Source organism: Podarcis gaigeae (assembly GCF_964106915.1).
Source record: "Podarcis gaigeae genome assembly, chromosome: 7".
Taxonomy (NCBI): Eukaryota; Metazoa; Chordata; class Lepidosauria; order Squamata; family Lacertidae; genus Podarcis; species Podarcis gaigeae.
In genome coordinates this window covers 50,615,886-50,630,759 of record NC_139683.1, presented here as the reverse complement: position 1 = coordinate 50,630,759, position 14,874 = coordinate 50,615,886, and the positions used below count along the sequence as shown (strand labels likewise).

General features: G+C 40.4%; 1 protein-coding gene across 2 annotated transcripts; it reads right to left on the bottom strand.

Annotated features, from left to right (window-relative positions):
- Positions 1–4,259: 4,259 nt before the first annotated feature.
- MC5R (melanocortin 5 receptor) lies at positions 4,260–11,369 on the bottom strand. Of its 2 annotated transcripts, XR_014566207.1 has the most exons (3): positions 11,168–11,363; positions 7,821–10,356; positions 5,996–7,471 (listed from the first exon to the last, which is right to left on the bottom strand). XR_014566207.1 is itself a non-coding variant. In XM_083747027.1 (2 exons), exon 2 carries the CDS (start codon positions 10,268–10,270, stop codon positions 9,293–9,295), a length of 978 nt encoding a protein of 325 aa, XP_083603153.1. In that variant the 5' UTR covers positions 10,271–10,356; positions 11,168–11,369; the 3' UTR covers positions 4,260–9,292. The 2 variants fall into 2 exon arrangements, 1 of the variants encoding a protein (XP_083603153.1); XM_083747027.1 differs by having other exon boundaries at positions 4,260–10,356; positions 11,168–11,369.
- Between the last annotated feature and the right edge of the window lie 3,505 nt (positions 11,370–14,874).

Genomic DNA, 14,874 nt, shown 5'->3' with positions numbered 1-14,874 from the left:
CCATACTTAACCTGAAACTGTTCTTAACCTGAAGCACCACTTTAGCTAATGGGGCCTCCTGCTGCTGCCGCGCCGTGGGAGCCCGATTTCTGTACTCATCCTGAAGCAAAGTTCTTAACCTGAAGCACTATTTCTGTGTTAGCGGAGTCTGTAACCTGAAGCGTATGTAACCTGAAGCATATGTAACCTGAGGTACCACTGTAACAGTGATCCAACTGGGGAAGTTTCCAAGCCATGGATGATGGTAGCAAGACCCAGGTCAGACTTCTGCACTTTCCAGATTTCATCATAACTTTTATCATATACTTAATTATTTCAACACTTTTTACACTGCTTATGTGAAACAAGCTTATGTGTGCAATAAGCTTAACAAATACAATAAAAATAAAATCAATTAGAAACTAACTATTAAATCAGATTCTAGCCAAATCAGTTTTCTTCCATTCTCCCCACGTTGTCATTTAGATGAACCAGACTTAATTAACTCTTTTCATCTTTCAGTTTAAGCCAATCCCTCTGCTTCTTCTCCTCTTGTTTGCTTGCAGCTAGCTGTTGTCTCCCGAGATCCATCTGCTAATTAGGTTCTCAGAGGAAAAAAGAAACTAGAATAATTATCCAATCAATAAGCAACCCAACATGTCTTCAGATGCTCTGTGAAATTATTCATTAGGATACCAAGCTTCTAAAAAAAAAAAAGACCGTTGTACCAACATGTACATAAAGAGATGTGAGGTTCAGTCTTTTGCTGTTTTCTAGCAGTATGCTTCATTTATTTATTATGAGGGTATTTACATACTGCTCTTCATTTAAAAAAATCAGAGCAGTTTGCAACAATCATACGTAAAACTAGACAATAAAAAACATCTAACCTTTATTCTAAAAAATAAATTTTGAAAAAAATGAAATCAGAGATCAGCTATTACAGAAAGATGCCAGAAAATGTTTGGAGGCAGAACACCAAAGATAAGTACAGCGTTGAAGTATGCCTTTGACTAAGGAGTAGCCAAAATCCTACAGGGATTTAAGTCTCTAACATAATTTTCACAAGTTTTCACCTAGTACTAACGAATCATCAGGAACAGTAGAATGGGAGCATTGAAAAGGGCAAGATAGGGGGCTGATCCAAGTGCTGCCCCATTTATTATCTCTGATGGGCTCCTGAGCCTCATGTGCACATCCATTGTTTCTTTCCTATGGGTATCTGCTTTGTTAGTGTCTATTGGTGTTTTGCTTTTCTTTTTTTTAACTGTGCATGGATAAGCTGTCCCATTATGGCTGCTGAGTGACAGTATTAAACTTTACCTCTAGGGTCAAACTAGACATGCCATAGGAGTTCCTGTGTTTGGAGTTCCCGGCATCTTTTCATTTCTCAAAAAGGCAGCAATGGGATCAGGGCTATAGCCTGGGAAGAAAGGGGCCTGATCCTTTGCCTCCACCACCCCATCATCTCCTGCAACCTGACAAGAAAAACCTGATCTGAGACACAATATAACTTTCTGGAATAATTTGCAGTAGTGTGGTGAATCAGCATTTGAGATTAGGGTTGGTGGTTCTCCAAACCTCTGGACCAAATTTAGAAGGTAAAAGGGGCACTGCAGGGGAAGTTCCACTGTGCAAGTGAAAAACTTACATGAGTGGAACAGCAGCACTGGATTCAACCATCTATAAATAAGCCGTTTTTGTGGGAAAATGGGGGGCTTGTGTACTTTGCCCCACCATAACCTTGAGATCTGTTTACTTTTTAATCAGTTACCCATGGAAACATCTGCTTCTGAAAATACCTAGGAGGGATAAACAAAGTAAAGCAAGTACAAAGTGTTCCTATTCTGTGCACTGACTTTTACATGCTCTTTCATGATCAAATACAGCACTTTGAAGCCCATATGGTCCATTGTAAGGCCAGGTCTCTTTGCAATTTACCACACCACTGGGATTTTTAGACTAATGTCAGTGCATACATTGAGGGGGGGGACAAGGTTATTTGATTCCCCCACCCTGCACAGCAGTGTGTCTTATTTTATGATTGAAGGTGTAGTCTATATCAGCCCAGCATCTATGCCTTGCCGTATCAAATTCTCTCTTCAGTTCTGCCTCCTTTCTTACTCCATTGCCTTTCGTTGCTCTCTCTGGTTGCTTCTTCTTGTTGTTGTTATCCTCATTATGCATTCAGCCCTCTTTTCTGACTGACATTTTCAGATAAAGGTCACTGAAGAGGCGTTGCACATCTTTCATCAAAGGTTTGTGGTGCAAAAACTCCGGGGGATGAGAATCGCATGAACCATGTCATAAGGAAATCATTATATAAAACATGGACAAAATGTAAGGATCTCCTAGAAGCGAAAACACCATGGTGGGCATCACCTCTAGAAGCAATTACAATAAAAAACAAAATTATGGAATTAGAATGGGCCACATATAAAGATCTGATTAAGGAAAAAGACAATAAATTGGTAGTTAAAAATTATGAGGAAATTAAACACCTTATGGGTTGGATCCAATGCCATCAATTGCATGAAGTGTTCAGGACAGATAAGAAAAAAGATTTCTCAAATGAACCTTCATTATTAGAAAAGGTGTTATTACAAAACAAAACCAAGGTAATATCAAAAATGTATGATACATTATTGGAGTGGGAGGTCAAAGATGAACAGGTCAAGGAGGTAATGATCAAGTGGGCTTTAGATATTGGGAAAACCATTCACTTAACAGCATGGGAAGAACTATGGCGAAAGAACTGGAAATTTACAGCCTGTGAAGTATTGAGGGGAAACCTAATCAAGATGTTTTATAGATGGTACTTAACACCCACCAAAATAGCTAAAATGTATTAGACAAAAACAAATCTGTGCTGGAGGCGTGGTAAAACAGAGGGGACACTTATACATGTTTGGTGGACCTGTGAAAAAATCAAAAGCTTCTGGAACACAGTATATGGCGAGCTTAAAAAAATGTTTAAGTATAACTTTATGAAAAACACAGGCGCTTTTCTACTAGGGATAATGGACACAGGTATAGCAAGAGAAGATCAGAAAATATTCCTCTATGCCACAGGAGCGGCAAGGATCCTAACTGCTAAAAACTGGAAAAAAGAAACTGTCCCAACAAAACAGGAATAGCAAGACAAACCATTAGATTAAACTGAACTGGCTAGATTAACAGAGGCAGTTAGAGATCACACTAGACAAGAGTTTCAAAAAGCATGGGGAAAATGCAGAGAATACTTCACAAAACAGTGCCCTAAAATACATACCTGGACTTGTTTCGATTAATGTCTGCAGGAGACTTTGTGGATATTTAAGTTATAATTAGAAAAATCTTAATAATTATTCATAAAAAAACAGTTTATGAGAAGTAAATAAGGAGGCCAGATATGGGATAAAGGAAGTCTTTTATTTCATTGTTTGCATTGTTGTATGTTATGCTCACTGTATATTATGTTCATGTTTAATGAGGGTGGATTGTGTATTGGGGGAGTATGTAATGTTGTAAATAAAATTCCAGTAAAAAATATTTTTAAAAGAGAGAGAGAGAGAGAATGGCACCTGCCATGTGTTTGCTCATTAGCTCACACATGGCACTTTCAACCCTCACTTCAGGTGAGAAGTTATTCCTGGCACCTGTAGCTCAGTCCTTTCATATTCCTCCTCATTAAATAGGAATATAATTTCCAATTATATTTGCACACCATGGAGTTTGAGCATATAACGCACACATGGACACAGATAAAGAGTCACACAGTTGTTAGTTTATACCTACTGAATTCAGTGGGCTTTAGGGTGCAGAACCCTGAATTGGATTTTGTGCTCATATAAATAGAATGTGTGTGCATACAATCTAAAATGACAAGTTATATACTACAAATAATGCAGAGGTACGGTTTGTGCATTTTCACTCTTCTGCTTTATGAACATTAATTTTCCATTACAGGAATATCCACATAACTAGTAAATACAGTCTAGACAAATATGTACAGGCAGTGGCGTAGCGTGGGTTGTCAGCACCCGGGGCAAGGCAAGTAATTTGCACCCCCTAACCCGTGGATTTGCGCCCCCTAACCCTAACCCCCAGATGTTGCACCCGGTGCGGCCGGCCGCCCCTGCACCCCCCACGCTACGCCACTGCGTACAGGAATATGCATATGGTTGTTAATTTTTCTTGATTCTTTTGTTTTATCTTTTTGTATACCACTTTGTGGGTTTTCATAATCTCGTGGTGTATAAAGTTTATGAAATAAATATTCTGTGCACTGTCCGTACAGGGACTTGTTCAATAATTTTATTCACAATATGTTTTCTAATGTTAAGTGACTTGTGCTTCTCAAATCACAATGAACATGGTCCGAAGTACATTGTCCTGCATCCATACATGGATATCTGTGCATACAATGGCTTCCCTTCTTTATTTTTAGCATTTATTCCACACCATCAGTGTACATTTAACCTTCCAGAATGACATCGGGAAAAGAGACACTGAGGATGAGACTTCTCTGCTTGATTTGGGGCAATTTAGGATACCCTCCCACTTCAGCCCTGTATGACACAACATATCAGTCAGGGCTGGCTCAGACGTAGGTCAGCACTCAAACATAGAGACAAGCAGGAAGTTTAATTCTTTATTCAAGAAAACAGCAAACACAAAGAAGTCTCAAGGCAAGACCAGCTTCCATAGCACAGTTTCCAGGACTGATGGTTCCTGCTTCACACTTGCCCCCAAGACCCCTCCTCTTCTGGAGATTGCTCACGTAGCCATAAACACAGTGGGACAGGACTCTTGCTTCATGTTTTGAGTCTGAACAGCTTTCTGCCCTTGGCTCTTCCCTCTCGCCCAAGCCTGTTGCTTCTTCAGTGGCCCACCATTCTCCTCCCTCCTTCATCTTCTGACCTGTCCTCAGTGTCCCACTACCATTCCTCATGCCCTGAACCTTCCTCCTCTGAGGCTTTCCTAGGGGTTCGCCATCAGGTGCCTTGCACCACTCCTTGTCATCCAGCCAGTCCCTGACAATATCCTGCACTGTTTGGTAGATGCTCCCTGCCTCAGCGAGTGACTTTTTGGGTCTGCGTGGGAGAAGGGCAGAAGGGAAAGCCTTCTGCGTGAACTGCCTTCTACTCACACAAATTTGGAGACAATCCTATTTCTTTGGCAATCAAGAATAAAATTGACTTTTAAAATGCAGTTAATACATGCATTTAAACTGAGAAATTAAAATGTGTGATTTTACTCTAGATGAAAAGCCTACTAAAATAGGCCAGTTGCAGTCTTACTGATACGGTCATACCTCATTTTACGTTTGCTTCATGTTACATTTTTTCAGGTTGCGTCCCGTGGCAACCCGGAAGTACCGGAAAGGGTTACTTCTGTGTTTTGCTGCTCATGCATGCACAGAAGCGCTAAATCACGCTTTGCACATGCGCGCAAGCACCAAATCACACCGCACACCTGCGCAGATACGATGCTTCAGGTTGCGGGCCTTTCACGTTGTAAACGGGCCTCTGGAATGGATCCCGTTCTCAACCAGAGGTACCACTGTACTGTTAAAAATGACAGAGATGTGCTATCATTCACAGGCAAGCACAGGAAAGTTCTATAATTCCATTTCAACCCATTTCAAAACTACATCAGAGACATGTATTTTTATTTCAAGTAAAATTCCAGAGAAAATGAGATTATGTACATTTCAACAAAATCTTTTAAACTATCCAGCTGAAATTTTCAATTTTCAATATTATCTATATCATGTTTAAATGGAATGCCCACTGAAGACTGTGATTTCCTTATGGAACAAATAGGATGCATCTTGTGCTTTTTACAATATAACAATAAATAATATGAACTCTCCATTCTTAATGCTACAAACAAAATTCACCATGGCACAGCAGTTCAGACTGCTAATACCATCAGTGTTGGGCTCTACCACAATGCATTCGTGTAGGTTTTAGGCTACAATCCTATGACCAGGGCTGAAGAAAGAGAGAGGAAGATCTAGTATTAGACCTAGAAGAATTTTATACCAGCTCAGGAGATAATGTAAATATCACCCTTATATTTCCCTTCCATTGGAAACATGGGAGGGAAATGTAGAAAAAAGAAAGATTTGGGAAAGGGACAAAGGAGGACGTGGTTTAACTGACTTTTGACCCCTTAGTCACCCTTACGACTGTATGGTAAGAATTAACTAAGTCCAGTCATTAAAAAAAACACCATGGAAAGTCATTCATCTAAATTCAAATTCACTACACAATTCTAGTGTAGTTGAACCTGAGCATAAGGAAATCCATATAAGTTCAAATTCTACTTCAGTTATTACCTCATTATGCTGTCATGGGTTCAGTAAGTATGTTATTGTCACATTATGCTGTCGCAATCCCCTAGCCTCAGTGTCCCATCAGCAGAATGAGATAGCACCCTGATTCATATAGATGTTGCAGGGATGAAAATAAGAAAATGTTATCATTTTCCCAATGTCACAGTGATGGAAGGCATAGTCAGATATTTAGGAAAACATGAAAATATTATTCAACAGAAAGGCAAATCTGCTTATGCACAATTCAATAATGCACATGTTTCTTCCACAGTTTCCATCACTTAGTTTTTAACCAAAGTTAAAATCCATACCAAAAGAATTATCTCTTTCCAATACATCAAGCACCACACTATACTGCTTCCAGGTTCCAAGACCTACAAGCAGTCTGAAGACTAAATTTGGCCCTGAAAAAACTTTGCCCTAAAACAAGTTCACTGCTGAAACTTTGAGGTTTATACTTTGTACTGAAAGCTCAAGAGGATTTCAAGTATATGTTAGAAAACTATTAATTGCACGTTACTGCATTTTATGTATGAATGCACACATAAAAAAAATTAAAAAGGTATCTTGCAGATCCACTATATTTTCTGGAAGACCAATGCCTTGAAATCAACCCACCTCTCACCTTCCTAAACACTGCAATTCCCCGAAAGCATAATTTCCAAAAGCAATTGTTCCTTGAGAATGATGGAGCCTACAGGTATGTCTGTTCCTCCGCATTTTTCTAAAATGGCTTCCCAAGGTTGACTGCGTAGTTGCTGTGTAGATGAGAATGTGCTTTAATGCTTCTCAGTATTGACCTTGGAACAATCACAAAGGTAATAATCCTCTTGATTTGACATTGAAATACACACTCAGGGTGAAGAAATGGATGTGTTCTATAGATTCTGGAATTCAGTTCCTGCAGTGCTAAAAAAAATACCTAGGACATTAATCTAGGCAACATTAAATCCTATTTAATTCAAAAGAGATTTCAGCATATGCTTAACTCTCCCGCTGAAATCAGCGGAAATTTAAAGGTGCTTAATTCATGCCCCATTTACTCTGAGCATGGTAGGAGTTTTTAATGACACTGATTGTTGATACTCTCAATAGGAAATAATAGGCTTGTGCAAATAGGGTCTCTACATCATAGGACCTTTGTCATCCTCCCAAAAAAGAAAATTGGAGCTCTTTTGCAACCAGAGACTTGCGGTACTGTATATGCCTATGATGAGCCCCATGTTTGCAGGTCTTCTTTCTGATTTGGGCTTTCAAATGGGATAGCTCAGTTGGTAGAGCATGAGACTCTTAATCTAAGGTTGTGGGTTTGAGCCCCATGTTGGATGAAATTTTCCTGCATTGCAAGGGGTTGGGCTAGATGATCCTCACGCTCCCTTCCAACTCTACAATTCCACAATGTTTCTAACCATCCCTGTTTCTAACACATCTTTAATATGAAAGGCTCATAAAGTCCACCATTTTTCCTCACTGAAAAGTGTCCTTGCGTATCTTCAAGTGCATTTGTAAACATGGGCACAGGTTATCTCATCAAAACAAGTGGGCTATGCACAGGTCAGTGGGCACCTGATGAGCAGCTGATCTGTAAATGAAATTTAGCTGTCATAATACCAAAATACATTTGCATTGCAGAAGCTAGAGCTGTTTCCTATGCTTGACAAGTTAGAGACAGAGGTCTTGCTCCACCCACTTTTCTTTTTTAATGATACAGCAACACAAGAGGCACAGCCGCTGCTATTTGCAAGCCAATGATCAGCACTGAGATGCCATTTGCGGAGCTGCTCCTGGACTTTCTTCTATCCCATCCTGCTTCCCTGTGCCACACAACAGCAGTGCTGGCTATGTAAACCAAAATGACTGGGCCACAGAGTTGGACCATCCATTCTCCTTCACCCACCAGTGGTCTACTCTGACTAGTTATTTCTATCACAGTTCTACAGCAGGCTTTTTAGCCACGTTTCTATCGACAAGTAACAGACACAACAAAATGGACGTCTTCAGAATTTGCATTCCACGCAAGAAAATATTTTGGTTACATTCATCTGTTGTGCTGTTCTTGTTTTTAAAATCATGAAGAGCTGTTCGAGTCTGTCTTGATATCTCTTGGCCATCCTCATGGAGGCTGAGGCACGTGGAGCCTGGCATTTGCAAATTGTATTTGTCACCTAGTATTAATCAGAGCCTGTGAAGGAAACTCTTCACTCTGTACCTGACAGATCCTATCAGAACTAAAGAATGCCAACAAATGCATTGTTTGATTTAAAACTCACCAGGGTTTCATGCAGTGCAAAGGGAATGAAACAAATATATTTACAGTCACTTGTTAGGAAAATAAAAAATATAGATTCTGCTCCTTTGCACACTGGTGTGTATACACACACACATGCCATAGATAGATAGGTAGATGTCAATATTTAACTAAATAATTGTGTGAGTGAAATGACTTCCACTTGCACAACAGGACTATCCCTCCCTCTCTCTCCCTTCCACCCCGTGTGCCCTGTGCCACCCTCAAATCTGCTCCAGGATGTTGGTGGAACCCTCCGGAAAAAAATTAGGGGTAAGGAGAATGGGGTAGAAGTAGTTCCACTTGCACAGTTATTTAGTCAGTGTGTGTGTGTGTGTGTGTGTGTGTGTGTGTGTGTCGGTATCAGTGCTGGGTTATCTCCTCCACCCTAAGTGCTTTCATATAGTAAACAGATGCCACTCATGTTTATGGGAGCCCATGGAAAACTGTCCAAAATGAGTAATTTCAGTGAGAGAAATTTCAGGTTCCCGCACTGAAATGATCACTATCACAAGCCGGACATAGCATTCCATATGGAACAATAAAATGTTTAGAAGAGGGATGGGGAACATGTGACCATCCAAATGTTGTTGGATGACAGTTTCCATCAGCCCATTAACCATTCAGCTGGGAGGTTCAAATCCAACAACATCTAGAGAGCCTCTTAAGAAGTTTTGTTCTTTTAACCCAAATCCACATTTCCCCTAATACTTGCTGGGCAGTCCGCAGACCATTCTTATGCTGTAGCAGCAGATGATCTCCTTGAAAGTCTTTCGCATTTCCTGGCTTCGGAAGGCGTAGATCAAGGGATCAATAACTGAATTGCACATGATGAGGATGAGGTACATGTTGAAGTGTGACATGAAGCAAATGCAGTAGAGATTCTGAGGGCAGGATATCATCAGGATGAGATGGAGGAAAAATGGAGCCCAGCAGACAATGAAGATGCCCAGCAGCATAGTCAGGGTGATGGCACCTTTCATGCTGGTCCTCTGGTGAACGGAATTATATCCTGGCAAGGCTGCTATCCTCTTGACATGAGTACGAGCCAAAAGGAACATGTGTATGTACAGCGAGACCATGAGGAACAACATAGTGAAGAACATTGTGATGAGACACATGACGACGTACTTCGATTCATAATAAAGGATGAAGATGATCCCACAGCCAGTACAAAAGGTCCAAATGCATGCAATTATGAGCCCTGATCTTTTCACCGTCATTATATTGTGATAACGGAGGGCATAAAAGATAGTGATATACCTGTCTACTGCAATAGCTAGCAAACTGCACATGGAAGCCACAACAGATATACATATCAGCGAATCAAAAACATTGTCTATGTGACGTACGAAAACATCTTCAATAATTAGATGCCTATTGTTTAATAAATATATGGTTATGGTCTCCCAGGCATTTGACACGCTGACCAGCATGTCAGCAACAGCTAAGCTGCACACAAAGAAATACATAGGAGAGTGCAAGTTCTTGTTCTTAACTATGGCACAGATAACTAGGATGTTTTCAAGAAGGCTTACAATGCCAAGTATGAGAAACACCTCTGTTGCTATGACCACTTGCTCACATGTTGATGCCTTAGTCTTGACGGTGGGCACAGTCAGGTTGCTCCCAAGAGCGCTCAAGTTAAGGTCTGGAATGCTGGGTTGATTAGATGAGTTCATCTTGGCTGAAGAAGGTGCTGATTTCAGTCTGGGAGACTTATTGTAAAACAGTCCTGCAGATGCATTCTTCGGAAAGGCGGAAGATCCTGCCAAACGATCACAAAGCATGACATAAAGCAGAGCTGATGGTGACAAAAGGAATGAAATGCAAAGGGGAAAGTAGATATGTAAATGGCAGACCCAAGAGTTGCAATGTGGGTTGCTTCCAAAGTCAAATAAAACAAGGAGCACAGGAGCAATTTAAAACATAGGAACGGGAAGGAGATAGGGTGATGAACTCCCCCACCCCGTATCTAATACCCATACAAAATCTCTCTTCCTATACCACCTATTTTTCTCACGATTGACACATTTCTATGTATCCCAGAGAAGATAAAAAACACTGAGCAAACTTCCACAGAAAATTAGTATGTTCAGTGTGAACACGTCTTGAGAACCCCACTGAACAGAACAGCTATAAGACCAGATTTCATTAGCTCAGCCAATCAGATTTACATAAAAGTTTGAATTCCTGCAAGAATTACAAGCTAAGCTTTCAAAGCTTCTCCTTCATCTTTGTACTTCTCAAGTTTGCAAGTACTGTGACACAAACAGCAAATGACTGTAGCATTAGCCAGCCGTCTTGCAGCAAAATCTCACATCCCCAAAGATATACTGATATTCAAGGGTTTGCTATAAGAGCAGGTTTGGTGCTGCTATTTTTTTAAAGTTGATCACTGTTACTTCAAGGTTAAAGTGCTGTATGGTTTTCTGTTCTATCTGAATAATGAGATGTTTCTGAATGTTTGCATTATGAAAGATGTTGCAAGCAGTCAAAACCCTTCATGAATACAACACATTTTTTGAAGGATCCTAATAGCTTCCATTTACAATTAAAGAAAAAATGTAGCTATTTACCCAGTGCTGTTCCTTCCTATTTCTCTTCAGGTCCTGCATATGTTCTTCCGGCTGTCAGAAGTTTCTGATAACCTGTCCATTCAGCATCAAGTGTTTGTGCACTTTTGACAGGAACCAGTGCCTTAACAGTAGAAAAGCACTATTCACATCCAAAGAGACAAGGCTGTTATAAATTACTTACTGTGGAGCTGTCTTTTTATAGTCTCAGAGTTAATGACTTCAATGTTCGGCTTCCAGCTCCTCCTCTGCCCACCCCCACCCCGCCTTCTTACCACCCAATTTCTCATAGACTTCAATAAGATGCAAAGACTTGAATTTTTAGCAACACCTAGTGGCTGATATTTGTGATGCACCCCATCTTTATAAACTGCAATTTTTTCCTGCTTTACACATTATTTGTATGATATAATTCCCATGTTATTTTTAATATTTTGCCTCCATTTAATCTCCCAAATATTAAACGGACTGAAATATGACCTGGCACTTTACTGAAAATTCTTTAGAAGCAGCAAGGTTCCTTTTTTTGCAGCAAAAGACTATCACTGATTTCCTCTGAGGGGGAGATATGGACTTACTGTAAAAGGCTTAATTTGCACCAGAGTTCATTAGCCTCTGCACCTGTTCTCAGTGAAATTTTTTAAGGAGAATGCATGTGTAGCATCTTGATATTTTTTTTAATTATATTATTCCTAAGTGTAAGAAACCAACTCTTTGTGTTCTGTGTTAGGAACAGCCATTGCAATGCCCTCCAGATGTTGCTGGACTTCAGCTGCCATCAACCCCAGTCAAAGTGGCTTGGGATGGTGTGAGCTGTAACCCACCAACTGCCGGAGGGCACCACATTGACTAACCCTATGTAGATGGTGTTGGTTTCCATTTGGATACTTGCAACAAGAATCGTTGCCATGTGTCTATTCCAGTCAACAGATAAACCTGGGACTTGGGTCCACCCCTCCACCAATGACAGCCAACCAGCTCCAAGATGGTGAGAAGGACTAAGCCCACAACACTCTAATCCAGCAAACTTGAAACTGAAAATAAGAAACTCATGGTGGGAAGGGAAAGGAATAAATATCATGACCACACACTACTTATAGGGGTACATGCAACATCACTTATCCCTGCTAGGTGACTACTTTATAATAAAGAAACAAAGAAGCTGTTGAAATGCCAATAGGGGTTCACAAAGTATCTTTCAAAAGTCACAGTTTCTTCTCACAAAAGTTTCTTCTCTGTTTCAATTCTTCCTCCATCCACAGAAGGCATAACTGGGGACTGAACCCCAACCCAAAAGCAGGTATGCTAGAGCCTGGCTTAGACATGGTAGAGTCTATCAGGACCTTGGACAGCACACTATAAAAAAGCTGGCTGGGTATTGCCATGTGCTGAAAAGAAGCTATCTTGTTCTGTAACTGTTTACATGCGGGAGTGAGTGGGACGCCACAGAACTAAGGTCACGTCCACACCATACATTTGAAGCACTACTTTATCACTCTCTGTGGTGATTCTCCAGTCATGGGAAATCCTGGGAACTGTAGTTTGTTAAGGGTGCTGGGGATTGTAGCTCTGTGGGTCAGAACTCTTAACAAACTACCACTCTCCCATGTCCTTTTAAGATATCAGTCCTCCTCCTCCTCTTCCATCAATCCAAAACCTATGTACATCATTCCCTCTCATTTAGCATTTTCCTCCATCCTAAACCTCCTCTAAAGATTAACCCAAGTTACTGGATATCTCATTTGAATGCTATTTTATTCTTATTTATTTCATGAATGAATCACTTCCCATGAGGCATCCCAAAGTGTTTTACAATACAATAAAAGCATGCACAGAACAACTGCATACTGTATATAAAAGCAACACACACAATGAGAGAGAGAGAGAGAGAGAGAGAGAGAGAGAGAGAGAGAGAGAGAGAGTTACCAGCTGGAATAAAAGTCTCCACTGAGAAAGCTTGTTGAAAGAGGAACATACTCAACAGGCAAAGGACAATCAATAAACCACCTGTCTGATAGTGCTGTCACACTAAAGACCTGATTCTGGCAATGTACAGAATGGACCTCCTGACAGGATGGCGTCTGCAGGATGCCGTCTCCCACAGAGCACAGCGATTGGTTGGATATGCAGGGGATGAGATTATCTTTTCCTGTAATCCTCCTGTTTCTTTAATAGACTGTGGACTGTAAGTCTCCTATCTTCAGCTACTGAGTCTGCACTATAGCCCCACCTAGGTTCCCCAGTTACTGTCCTGATGCACTTTGACTTTCACTTAAAGACAGAAATATGTCTTACTTTTGTACACATGTAGAATCATTGATGGAGGTAGAAAACACCATAGCAAGGGTCATGCAGGCCAGCTGTCTCTCTTAAAGGTGGGGATGCTGTGAACACTCTCAATTTCCTAGCAAGTTCTCTTTCTTTAAAATAAGAACTATTAAAGGAGAATATTAATATCAATACATTAAAGGTTAAGAAATATAAAAATGACTTGCTAATCAAAAGCAATTTAGAGAGGAAAATGGCCCTGCCATTATATTAAAAGTGGTTCCAGAGAGCATGAACTATATAGCCTGAAGTTTAAAGAAATAGTGGATTTAATTACCAGTTTTAGAAATGCCATGCTCTTTGCCTTCACCAGCCAGTGGGATCCTTCCTATGAAAAATGTAACTACTTCCACATACAATGGCCAAAAAAGAAAATCTCTGCTCCTTGGAGTGTATTTGTAGAATGGCAATAGTTACTCCGACAGCTTTGGGGGCAGAACAAATTTATGTAGTATTTCAGAGATGTAGATTTTATATATGACTCTAGGCAGCAATGTGATTTTATGCAGTATTGGGTTTTGTATTGTATTTATTTATCTTATATGTGAATGGCTTATGGCCCAAGCATTAATAAACTGACTGACTGAGAACAAATTGCCTCCACCTTTTGTTTGTTTGTTTGTTTGTTTGTTTGTTCTATTGCCACTTAATGCCAAAATAGGTTTCTAAGACGTTTACATAATATAAAAAGCAAACATTGAAATAAACACCCACAATTAGAATATACAATAAAACAATCCCATTAAAACACAGCAGTTAAAAGAGGAGACTAGGATTACAGAGAAGGCCTATGCAAATAGTTGCATCATCAAAAGCCAGTGAGATGCCAAAACAAATGAGATCATATTTCAGCAAGGAGTGCATTCCATCACACCAGTACCACCAATGAAAAAGCCCCATCCATGTGACCATAAACTGATAATCACCTGGTTTGTGGAAAAACTCACTGCGTTCCATTTGTTGATCAGTCTTTCAGATAACCTGTTCCAAATTTGTTTCAGGCTTTGCATTGTTACACGCTAGCCCAATCTCAGAGTGGTGAGAGACTCCAGGGGTTCCAGGCACTTGCCCAGGGTTCAGTTTCCTATGTGGAGACTGTGGTGTGTTAGGCTATATGGTTTATTTACACATATATGCAACCTGAGCCGAAGGTGGGGGGGTTCACGGCATTACTAGCTCAACAGATCTTGCTTCCCCGTTAGGAACCCCAGGGCCCAGCATAGAGCAAACATGTGTCTGGCTCTCTAGCTTCAACTTGTTCTTCCAGCTCAGCTCATACACAATGACACTCCTATTGTTCTTCACCTACCAGCCAGATGAGGAGCAGGGAAGACACACTCATTTGCCCAGACAGCACCATCACTTAGTTGTAGCTCTTGCAG